We start from the raw sequence: 13,161 nt of genomic DNA on the forward strand, positions 1-13,161 counted from the left end.
TAATAATTCAATGAAGTGAAAAAAGTAAAAGTAATAGAATAATAAACAAGAACAAATTTTTAAAGGATGACCATGGAAAAATTATAGTTAAATTTTTATTCAATAGTATTTAAAAATTAAATTTTTCAATACTTTTAGAAACATTACATAAATATAGATAAATATTACAAAGAATAATTTTAAAGGAAACAATTTACCCAGAACATGAAGTTGCTGCAGATTTTGATACACAAGAGCTGAATCTCTTAAATATTCCTTCAAAGGACCTTTCTTAACAAAATATCTATTAACCAGTCTCTGAATGCCAGTAAAATGACATAACTGTCTAATGCATTGCCAAGAAACACCTACTGTTAATTCAACAGCCCCACAAGGAAAAGGTCTACCAAGAGCAGTAAGACAATGCTTCAGGTGGGTTACTGCATTTCCATAGTCTTCCTGAAAATCACATTTAATAAATACAACAAAAATAACAAATTTCAGTTTTAAAAAGAAATAAAATATTTCCACACACCGCATTGAAGCTAATATGATGATTTTGATGTTACCTTAATAAATCTAACCTTATTCGTAAAAAAATAGTGTCTCTTTTTTTTNTTTTAATTTTTTTTTTTTTTTTTTTTTTTTTTTTTTTTTGGATACTACGGAATGCTATTCAAAAATTACTATTTAGAAATTTATTTATTTAATTCCTAAATGAAAACATTTTATACTTATCGAAATTAACTTAAATATTATTACTTAACTAAAACACACAAAGATAAAAAATATTACTTAATAGCAATAAAATATAAATTTATAATTTTAAAGATATAGTGCTAAAACATAATACAACTTCAAACTAATTTAACTGAATGAGTTATCTGAACTTAGGCTAGTTTATTTAGAATTTTTTCTTTCATACAGAACTTTCTCTTTAAATAAGAAGGATGAAAATTAGTTTTTCACTAGGAAAATAATAAGTAAAAAGACATTTTTGGGCACTGTAAATGCTTGGTATGCAAAGAAAAAAAATCATCTTAATTGTAAATAGAATTGCAATAGTTTAAATGTATAGATTTGAGTACATTAAGTTCAAAATTCTTAGTTTCCTTGTATTTCTTAGCAAAAAAAAAAAAAAAAAAAAAAAAAAAAAAAAAAAAGAAAGAAAGAAAGACGAAAAAAATTTGTAGAAGATTTCGAGAAATTTTAAAATTTTACGTTAAATCAAATAGGAAACATAAATGTTTATTACATACTAGTCGCCTACAGCAACTTGCTGGTCCCCCTTTTTAAACAGAATTTTGACACTCAAAATTGTTCAATCAAAAATCAAAATAATATTTAAGTATAAACTCATATCGCTCAAGTGAAAGTGGATTTGATGTTCATGTTTACTTGTGCTCTTGTTTGCATGCGTTCTTCATGTTCATTTGGTACTGTGATAAATTTTTATTAAAATGTAAATTTAGTAGATGTTTAAACAACGTATGTTAACACTTAAACAAATATAAATATTCTATTTATCTTAATGGCCCTTTTGATAGATAATAAAACAAATTAGCAATTTAGTTAAAATTTAAACTATGCACTTATTAGCTGTTATTGATTATGCGAGCTAGGGAATTCTTTTTGTAAGTTTTTCTGTCGGAACGAAATGAACAATAATTGTCATCCCCGTGGCAGAATCATGGCGAAGCGGCGACATTGTCACAGAACATTACCGAGTTCTTGCAGAATGAGTTTTTCTTTAGGGAGTAAAAAAATTCCAATTAAAAAAAATTATTTTCATACTATTCAAGCACAAGATCTAAGACTTAACTGATTTAGGCCTTAAATTCGAGTGCACCAACATACAATTTAATGTTTAATGTATCTAATTGCTTTCGTGTGCCCAAAGTCTTGCTTTGCTAAAAAGTTTTATGACATTTTCATTTAAAGTATAGTAATATACAGTTAAAAATTAATGTTCAAAAAAGATATCAAAAATAATAATTATTATTAATATTTGGCTAAAAGAAGTTTTATCATTAGGGTTTAATAATTTTATACAATAAGAATAAGCGTATTTATGTTTAAAATTACTTTGTTAAATCAAGTATTTTTTTAATTTTTGATAATTTATGTTCACCCTCTTATTTGTATTTTGCACACATTTTATTTAAGCTATGAAACTATGAGTTTAACTATGAAGTAAGTAATCTATTTTTATCGAGAATCGCCTGCCTCGATTTTTTTAAACATTTTGTAACGATGCTGTTTCCATGGCACAGCAATATTGAAACAATAAAAAAAAGGAATTTTTAAATATTGTATGCGAACAACTCAACATAAGAGGATGAAAAATATTGCAAAATGATCCAAAAATATTAGCAATCAGTAAGAAATAGCTTTATGTCAATCAGTAAAGCCAATCAAAATATATTAGGGAAAGTTTTATCTGTAACAATGATTTCAAACGATGAAATTTCGTATTTTCCATATTTTGCCAAAACTAAATAAGGCAGGAAAGAGATGATTGTTTACTAATCACCCCAAAAAGTTTTGAAACATGTAAAAAAAAATTTTTTTTTAATAAATGCACTTGTTCTTGAGTTACTTGCAAACATACAATCAAACAAGATTTCGCTTTACACATAGAGATACAATATATACATACCAAAGCAAGTACGGCACAAATAATAAAATAAAAAGCCAAAAGAGTTCTGAAAAAATTAATAATAATTTTATTCAAATAGTGTAGTTAATTCTAATTTATATTTTGTCATTCATCGTTTAACACATTGTCACACTTCCAAAATGACTATGACATTTCTAGGCACTAAAATACATCCAATAGCTACTTTTCCAATTTTGGGATGTTTTATCTTAGATTTCCAAAACTGCATCAATTTCCTTCCCTCAATATCTTATTCTTTGATTGTTTCTTTGTCCCTGAATATAGAGATACTCATAAAAATGCCATTTTGGTTTTTTTTATCTATTTTCGTAAATATTTTATAACTAATAATTCGTAAAACTTTAGTAAAGTACTAGTTGCTGTTAAAATGTAAGTACTAAATTGAAAATCAAATAAAAATCGCAAATTTGAAATACTCTTCGCACAAATTGAATTAGTTTGGAAAATTCATGGATTCTAGAAAAAAAAATTTAATTTACTGGAATTCATACCTCAACAAACTTGTAACCCTAACTAAAAATAATCACATGCATATTAATATTTGGCAAAGTTTCTTTCTGTTAATATTTTCTAAAATAACAAAAAATGCAAAATATATATACATAGTAAAAGTACAAAACGAAAATAAAACAAGTAAAATCATACTTCTTCAAATGATACATCAGCTTGCTTCCGATGCCGCCAGAAAACTGTATAGTTGTTAGATTCTTTTTTCAAAACAGGTTCCCCGTAAACAAACACTTTGAAAAAACAAAATGCAACCAAGATAAAATTCAGGAACCATGTAGCAAGATTTGATAAAAGAAAGTTGGCCCATTTTCCTAAAAAACAAAACTTATTATAATATTGATAATAAAAACTTGGAAATTTGTTACCACTTATTCTTTGCCTAGCGATAATTATGATAAGTAAATTAATATGTAAACAAATATATTTCCCAGAATACATTTATTACATATACAAGAATAAAATTTTGTCAATATCCCAATAAAGCTGTAACTTTATTTTCTTACTTAAAAATTAATGTGCATTAAATAAAATTTATTTATAAACTCCTTATAAATATATTGAATTCTTATTATTTCTTTACTTTTATTTCTTGCATATGTACCAAACATGACATATGCCACTTAAAATAAATAAATAAATGACAGAGTATGGTAAAACACAACAGAGGAAATAAAATTAATTTATAAACTCCTTATAAATAAAGTGAAATGCTGCTATTTTTTACCTTTATTTTTGGCATGTATCAAACATCACATATGTCACTTAAAATAAATGACAGAGTATTGCAAAACACAACAGTGGAGCCTTAATTGACCTAGACTAATTTGAAAATCAAGTTTATTTTTTCCTTGAAATTCTATACATGTGCAATAACGTAAATGAATTTATATGGAGATATTTTTTTTTAACAGAAATTAACTTGTAGCCATTGCTTAATCTTTATTTTAAGTACATTTTTACAATAAATTATTGAATAAAAGAAATATTTTAGCAAAATATAAAAAATATGAAACCGAAAGTTATATGAAAGATGTCATTGCTTTAAAGTTTAATATATATTTTAGTATTATTAAAGTAAAATATTTTAGTGCTAATCTCTTAAAACATAGGTGTAATCAACAAAAAAAAATTTAAAAATATAAACATCAATAGCCTATATTTATTAAATATATATTCACAAAATGTGTTCCCCAGCACCTTTACATTAGGTGTGGTTTTCCTAAATGTGAAAAAAGGAAATGATTACCAAAAGGGAAAACTTCCAAGTTTCTGTTTCACAAATTCGAAAATTGTACTAAAATTCGTTATTAAATTAAGTTAAATGTGGTCTTTAATGGCACTAAGTTCAAAAAAATTAATTTCATTTTATTATAAATTACCTTGAGCAAAGAAATTTAAAATTGATGTATCAACTGTAAAAATTTCAGAAATTATGCACAATACTTAACCTTCATTACAATGAATTATAACATTTATGAATAGTGAAACATTCATATACAATGAATTATAACATTCATAAAAATTTCAGCATCACTATCATGAACATTACTGAACCTTCATTACAATGAATTATAACATTCATAAACAGTGGATTTACCTTCTGAATTAACTTCATCAGACAAAATGACTCTACCCGTATGAGATGTTTCATCAGCAGTTCCAGAACTACGCATATTCATTACAAAAGAAAAAGGGTTCAAAAGTAAGAATGAAAACATGAACAAACAGAGCATGACACGACTGTGATCCATCATCCCTCGATTCGAAAAACTGTCGTTGCTGTCTTCGTCGAGACTGATGCTGTAGGGAGCTAACATCTGACTATCTGAACTTCCATTAAATTGTGGAGAATCTTGATCTGAATAGCACAACTCAGTGATACTATTGGAAGGACTGCGTTCTGGAGAACTGATGTCAGAAGTTGGAGGAGTATAATCAGCCAAACTAGGCGGGACTATGGTTGGCTTTTTATCCAACAGGTCTTCTAAGCCTATAATAAGAAAGGCAAGCAAAGCATTACATAACAATTTTTCTCCCTTTTTTATTTTAGGAAAAAGTTAAAGTTTAAAAAAAATTTTTATAGTAAAATGAAATAAACAGGGGAAAAAATATAATTTTATCAAAAGAGATATATTATGTAAATACATATTTGAAACAAAAAAAAACTTTTGTTTTAAAGAAGAAAAAAGCAAAAATAATTAAAATACAAGAATATTAATAGACTATATTAAAAGAATATTATTAGACTTAATAGGTAATCAATATTAATTAATAAAATAGAAAACAACATTATAAACGAGGTAATAGTTTAAATAGTAAAAATCGAAACAAAAATAAAAAGATTAAGTGTATATATAAAAAAAAATACAAAGAAAAGTTTTAAAGAAAAATTTTAGTTAAATAAAAGTTGAAATTGTTAATTTTGTAATAATTTGATACATATTTATACATTTAATGCTTTGACATGTCTAAAACTACATTTAAAAAATTTAAAAAATTACGTTGTTTCTGAGCAGCCATTTTAAGTGCCAAGTTTTCTTGCTTTAGTTTTGAATTAGCATTCTGTAGAAACTTGATGTAATCTATTGCTTTTCTTAAAACAGCAGATTTGTTCAGCTAAAAAGAAGAAATAGTTTCTCAATTATATTTTCAGCAATTTTTGTAAAAAAAAAATTTTATGCATGATAATAAAAGCTAATATCGTTTAAAAACTATTAAATGAAAAAAAAAATTTATAGAAATATTTTTTCAATAATATTTTCTGTGGTTTTTATAAAATTTTTCATACATATTTTAAAAATAATAGCATATTTTAAAAACTTAGGTAGTTATACCCATTAGATTTAAAACTTCTCATAGAAATGTAGATAACCTGTTTTATAAGCAAACATAAATATTATGTATAATAAATTGGTATGCTTTGCATTGAATTAGATAAGTTTGAAAAATACTTATTCATGAAATAAACAATGAAGTTGACATAATTGTAAAGTTAATACATTTAATTACGTGAACACTAACCCCTTAAATTGTAATAAAACATAATAAATCTCTATTGTAAATAAAACAATCAATTAATTAATAAAAAATAACATAACACACATAAGTTATAGCAAAATCAAGAAAGCAAAACAAATATTTTATTTTGCAAAATACTTTGTAATATATAGAACTCTAATTATTCAAAGTGCAGTCATCCCAATTCAAAGTAGATTGTTAATTAATCTGGTCATTTCGATAAAAAATATACATAAAAAGCAAAATAATAGTAACATATGGACTATTGGTTATCTTTTCGATGCAAATTCAAACATAAAATGTACAGAAATTACCTTCGCATCCATTCCAACAATGATGTTTTTCAGTTCAATTATTTTGTCATTGATACTGCTTCTGTATCGTCTTTCAATAGCATTATGCGCATTCTTTTTTTCTCCCTTGATAAATGGGGGCTTTGATACAGTAATACTGAAAAAAATTTTAAACACAGATAAATGACAAAAGATTTTTTTAGCAAAAGAATTTATAAATAATATAAAAAAGTTAGGGAAAAATTACTATTATACTTTGGATCAGCTTACCTTGATGGTGTTTAGAAGCTACAGTGTAATAGTGAACCAAACAAATACAAATGAAATTAAATATTGTAATAATTGAGTTTTTAAAAGTTGAAAAAAATCATTAAGGAGAAATTACAAACTTTACAAATAACTATAGAATTTCATTGTTACGGCAATGTTTCGAACAATATTCCATATTATGTATTTAAAACATTAAATCTAAAAGATAACAAAAGTTTGGGCAGAGAATAATAATATTCTAAAATTTTATTCTTTCTAGCAGCAACTAAAGGATATTATACTAACAAATAAGATTTTAAAAAAAGATTAAATTTTGACATAGGTGGCAAAATATGCTACAAAATTATATTTTTTATGTTACAATATGAATCAATCATAATTATATTTAAAATGATTCATATACTCATCAATAAATGGAATTTAGTCATCAAACTCTAATTTTAAATGATTTTAAAAAAATTTATTATAGTATCAAACTTTACCAAAGCAGTAATAATAGCTAATTATAAATAATAATAATTAATAAATAGTAATAAATAATATTAAATAGTAATAATTAATAAATACTAATAAATAATAATAAATAGTAATAATTAATAATAAATAGTAATAATAAATAGTAATAATAAATAGTAATAATAAATTTTAAATGTATTTAAACTTTGAAATCTAGTAACTTATTGGTAAATTCTTAAAAGATATTTTAAATTAGGGATGCACAACCTGTGGCCCACCAACTCTCGCTCATGGTAGAATCTGAACAAAATAAAACTATTTCCTTTACTCATTTTATTACGCATTTTTATTACGCATACATTACGCATTTTATTTGACATATAAAAAAAATGAGAAATTTGGAATTGCACATTTAAGTGTTTGACATGCCCAATCTTAATCAATATAGTTTTTAAATCATTACATAAAACAAAAAATACTAAAATATATCAGTGATTCAATAAATGAGGAATTGATGTTCATTTTAATTCATCACAAGAGAAAGAGAAACTAGAATTTAATTCCAAAGTAGTGGAGAAATCTAAGTATATGATGTGTGTAACATGCATTTTTTTATTAAAAAAAGGAGAAAAAATAATAATAATACCTATTAAGGGGTAACTTGTCAGCATCAAGAAAAACTGGAATTCCTGTTGTCAATATTGTACCAGCTTGTGGAGCCATAACTGTTTGTATGGGAGCATGTTGAACAGTTGCAATACATTGAGTACTTGCAGTAACTGGAATAGTGGTAGTCACAATAGGAGTTGGGCTAGCATAGGTAACTATTTTATTTTCATTGGCACCTTTCAAAACTTGAGCTTGTAAAAGAAGCTATGAAAAATAATGTCACAAATTAAATATCACGATGTAGTAATGCATACAATCAATATAAAACTAAATTAAGAAACAAACATTCCTTTAAAAATGAGCTTCTTCACAATTTTTATAAAACTATAATCTAAACTAGATTAGATAGCTATTCCAAGCTGTCACATTATAAAACACAGTGATAATTTCAAACCAAGGAACGTGCAGCAATATGCTGTCATAGGGTCATTGGAGTGGATATTAGCAATGAGGTGAATATACATTGCAGGGATGATACATCAAGAAAAGAAATGACCTTTTGTCGCATGTACAATAATGAATTTGTCTCAATAAAAATATTTAGCTCTTTCTCAGCAAAGATCATGGGTGTAATTTATCCAATTATACATGGCTTTATAATTAGTAGATAAATTAATCTGTCATAAATTTAATGGTTTGGTTTTAGTGCCTTCTTTAAAAAAAATTTGATTTTATATCCACTTTAACGCACCTGACCTATGCAGTTTTGGTTTTTCGAACGCTCTCTATGTTTTTGTCATAAAATAACTTATTTCATCCTAATTGTGACATTACATACTCCCACGATTGTCATTTTTAATTTAAATTTACTTTATTAACTTATAGAGACACATACGAGTACATTTATTACATCAGGGGTCTGTCCAGACATTTTGTAAAAGGTCCTGTTTTTGTAAAATTGTGAAAAAATTACTGGTAATTTGTGACTATAAAATAAAAGTTAAGTCACATTCCTTCAACCAGGGTCCTGCTTTTGTGTATTTGTGCAAATATAGGGTCCTGTTATTGCAAAAAAAAAAAAAAAAAAAAAAAAAAAAAAAAAAAAAANAAAAAAAAAAAAAAAAAAAAAAAAAAAAAAAAAAAAAAAAAAACATTTTCAAGGAGTTTTTAAATTGTAAATAGATACAAGATTAAGCTCAGCACTGTAAAATTATAATTTTAAAAAAAATTTAATTTTCAAAAATATACAGCATGTGATGCTACTAAATTAGAGATGCAACATAGAAATATTTGGTATTTAGTCTATACTGCTGAAAGCAGAATATTCATTTCAGGCGAATAAAGGCGAAAAGCGTTTGCCAAAGACAAAACTTTGTTGCTTTACATCTGTCTTACTTTCCCCCATCCCCTGGGAAGGGTTTTTTCGATTAACAAAACAATAACGAAGATAAACAAATTTGTGAAGGGTTCGATATAAAGATAAATTATTGTGTGAAGAGTCCGTTTTTAAGTTAAAATATTTCGTGAAGGGTCTGTTTTAATGAAAAGATATTTTGTGAAAGGTCTGTCAACGGACCCAAATTTCTTCTGAACAGACCCCTGTACATGCATGTAGGACAATTATTAACTTATAGAGACAAAGCGTTACTAAACTTTTAGTATTTCTACCTTGATGAATAATAATGATGTAATGATATGAAAACAAGCGTAATAATAATTCATATCAAATTAAATCAACCAAAACTAATTTATTACTTACTTGTTGCACTTTCTGCTGAGGTAACTGACTTAATTGTTGTAGAAGAATTTGTTTTTCTTTTTCTTGCTCTTTTAACAATCGAATTAAATCATTTGTCAAACTTGCATCAGTCGAAGGAAGAATTTTTTTCCTTTGATTGGCAGGCTGCATAACAACTTTTCGAACAGGTTGATTAGCAATGGTAGGTCGAGATCCTGGAGTAACAGTGTACTGCATCAAATTAACAGATGCCGGTAAAGTTAATGGTTCTGATTGTGTGGTTTGAATTAATTGAGGTTCAAATTTTATTTGAATGTTGTCAAGTGGCTGTGATTTAGGAATTGGGGGTGATACGGTTTGATTTAAGATAGATACATCATTTAAGTTTGAAGAATCCAAGCGCAGAACGTGCTGAGGGGAATCATACAACTTCCTTTCATCTTGAAACGAAACAGTGTCCATATTTTGGAACAAGTCAAATGCAAGATCTTGATCCATGTCATTTATTTTACTGTCACAGTTTAAATCAACTGGTTCCAGCAGTACATCAGAATCAAATAAATTTCCGACTTGATTCTCCGAGTACATAAAGTTCAGCATATCTAAAAAAGATTAAATAGGTGTTAAATAGATTCGCTGAATGAAAACTTAGAAACAATATAAGTAGAACATTAGATCAGGAAAATGTGGTATTAAAAATAAGACAAAATTAATAATAGCTTTCTACTTACCATCAACATCTGAGGGTAGTTCACCCTCCATGATGTTGTTGGTTTCTTTTATTAATTCAATATAAAAAACAATAACTTTTAAGTATTTCTTTTTCTATTCCGTACACGATCCTTAGAAATTTTCACTGGTATTGTTGACATCTTCATTTAATCATTGCATCATGATCACGCCACCAAAATCGTACCACCCGATAGGCCAATGAAAAAGTCACGTTTGAAGACAGACGATGTTTTATAGACAAGTAGACAGTTGTAAGCACAATCGCTCAGAATTTGCAAAAATTTGGTAGGCAAAAAGAAATTAATTTTAATTTTGTATTGAAAGTTTCTTTGAGGATAATTGAACTATAATATTTATTTTTTTGAAAACAAATTTAAATTTTTTTTTCACTTACATAAAACTAGTAAATTTATCTTTTATTGGTAACTTTAACAAACAGAAATAAGTAAACGGAAGCAAAATATCATTAATTCTTTCTGCTTGTTTTCTTCAAAACTAAAATAAACATTAAATATTTGTAAGCTTTTGTTTCGTTATCAGATAAATTAAAATTTTTAATATAGCTCTAAACCATGCTTATTTTAAAGTATTGTAGAAAATGAGAAAACGAAATGATTTCGAATAATATTAATATAGATTATACAACTTGTAGAGAAGATTCGGAAACTAATAATTCAATAATTGACATAACTCATGAAAAATCACGTTTGTGTAGTATATGCCATAAAAGTTTCACGCAACTATCCTGCTTAAAAGAACATTATTTGGCTCATGATACTGAAGTGTCCTGTTCCTCTAATATCTGTGATGAAAGTTTTAAAGAAAAAACTTCATTAAGGCTTGCGCAAGCTCACTCCATTTTTAAACCTGCAGCATATGAAAAAGATTCTGAAAATAACAATTGTTCAGCAACTCGAGATATTGAGACATCTCCTAAAAAATCACTTTTGTGCAGTATATGCAATAGAAGTTTCTCACAACTGGCCTGTTTAGATGAACATTATTTAACTCATACAACTAAAGTATCAGAACCATCTAATGTTTGTCATGAAAGTTTAAAAACAACAACTTCAATTACGCATGAATCTGGTCACTCTGTTTACAAATCTACAACAAATTCTGCAATTAATGATTGTTCAACAACTCATGACATTGATCCAATTCCTGAAAAATCATTTTGTTGTAGTATATGCAATCAAAGTTTTCCCCAACTATCCTATTTAGAAGAACATTATTTGACTCATTCTACTGAAGTTTCATATTCATCTAATATCTCTAATGAAGTTACTCTTGAAAAAACTTCATTGTCACCTGAACTTGCTCACTCCATTTACAAATCTCATTCAGAAAATAGTGAAAATACTCAAGAAATAAATTTAACTTATGATAAACCATTTTGTTGTAGTATATGTAATGAAAGTTTCTCTCAACTATCCTATTTAAGAGAACATTATTTGGTTCATTCAACTGAACTGTCAAATTCATCTGATGTCTATAATGAAAATTATAAAGAAAAAAACTCCTTAACACATGAACTTGCTCAATCTCCTTACAAACCATATTCTTGTAATATATGCAATCGGTCCTTTGCGGATGTGAAATCGTTAACAACACACATTCGAAAATGCCATTCAAGTTCGTTGGAACATAAAAAAACTTTTGCATGCAATGTGTGTAAAACAAATTTTTTATGTAAAGTGTCTTTGAATCGGCATATGCTCGTTCACACAGAAGTGCAAGAAAGATCCCATTCATGTGTTGTGTGTGGTAAAAGTTTCACTTTTAAGTCTTCTTTAGCCAAACATCAGCTCGTTCACAGTAACGAAAAACCTTTTTCGTGTAGCTTATGTGATAAAACATTTGCACGTAAATCAGAAATAGGCCAACATCATCTGACCCATCATAGTACAGAAAGGCCTCATTCCTGTAGTTTGTGCAATAAAACTTTTAAACGAAAAAGTTATTTGACGTCTCACTACCGAACTCATACGAATGAAAAACCCTTTTCGTGTACTATGTGCTGTAAAACATTTGGCCAAAAAAGTCACTTACGTGTTCATTTACTTTCCCATGATATAAATAGGAAGAAGCCGCATACATGCATCACTTGTGGTCTGTCATTTGCAGTAAAAACTCAATTAAAAAATCACAACCTTAAACACACTGGGGAAAGACCTCATAGGTGTTCCCTGTGCGGCAAATGCTTTAGACTAAAAGGAGATTTAAATCGACACTCTCTCACTCATTCTGACGAAAAACACCACGAATGTGAGGTTTGTCAAAAAAGATTTGCATTGAAAGCTCAGTTACTTAATCATTCCTTGATACATTATGATGAAAAGCTTTATGCGTGCAATTTGTGTGGTAAAAGCTTTAAACGGGCTGATTATTTGTATTCTCATAAGAAATATACTCATAAATTAGGAAAAGAAGAACTTAAACTTTGACATGTTCATATTCTAATTAAAATTTTGTCTGGAAATATAAGAAACTTATTTTCTAGTTAATAAAAATGAGTTAAAGTACTGCAGAAGCATTCTCATAGTGTACCACTTTTATTTTTTATCTGCTAGCTGTAATTGTCAAAAGTGCTACTGATGTGATTAAATCAATTAAATTTAGAATTAATTCAGAATATATTTCCTAGAATAGGCTACATATTTACACTTCAATGTTAATCCTTACTAGGATATTTTTTTTATTGATTGTGCGCCACTATCCGGTTCTCATCAAGCTATGGTGGTATTGGTATGGAAACTTACCCAGTACTACCTTTGCAAGCACATTTTTCCCCTCTTTTATTTAAAAAGGGCAATTTCTTATGGGTAAGAAATAGTTAATCTTTTTGAAATCTGTAAACCTGATGCATTTTTCAT

At 27.0% G+C, this 13,161-nt stretch overlaps 2 protein-coding genes across 3 annotated transcripts in view; one reads left to right on the plus strand and one right to left on the minus strand.

The window, feature by feature from the left end:
* SREB (Sterol regulatory element binding protein) overlaps positions 1-10,506 on the minus strand; it is a 28,156-nt gene extending 17,650 nt beyond the window's left edge. Inside the window, exons 1-8 of one of the 2 annotated variants that reach the window (XM_043051281.2) lie at positions 10,285-10,506; positions 9,575-10,155; positions 7,853-8,079; positions 6,502-6,637; positions 5,671-5,785; positions 4,767-5,159; positions 3,305-3,480; positions 198-438 (exon numbers count right to left, since the gene is read on the minus strand). In XM_043051281.2, coding sequence (XP_042907215.1) covers positions 198-438; positions 3,305-3,480; positions 4,767-5,159; positions 5,671-5,785; positions 6,502-6,637; positions 7,853-8,079; positions 9,575-10,155; positions 10,285-10,315 — 1,900 coding nt within the window. In that variant the 5' untranslated portion in view covers positions 10,316-10,506. The remainder of the gene's footprint in view (positions 1-197; positions 439-3,304; positions 3,481-4,766; positions 5,160-5,670; positions 5,786-6,501; positions 6,638-7,852; positions 8,080-9,574; positions 10,156-10,284) is intronic. The other variant, XM_071177192.1, reaches the window with a different exon arrangement.
* A 390-nt stretch (positions 10,507-10,896) lies between these two features.
* Positions 10,897-12,732, plus strand: LOC107441584 (zinc finger protein 845). Its single transcript, XM_016054906.3, has one exon. The coding sequence runs from the start codon at positions 10,897-10,899 to the stop codon at positions 12,730-12,732; it is 1,836 nt and encodes a 611-aa protein (XP_015910392.2).
* Positions 12,733-13,161: the final 429 nt, after the last annotated feature.

This window comes from Parasteatoda tepidariorum, chromosome 2 (assembly GCF_043381705.1).
Source record: "Parasteatoda tepidariorum isolate YZ-2023 chromosome 2, CAS_Ptep_4.0, whole genome shotgun sequence".
NCBI classification, from domain to species: Eukaryota; Metazoa; Arthropoda; class Arachnida; order Araneae; family Theridiidae; genus Parasteatoda; species Parasteatoda tepidariorum.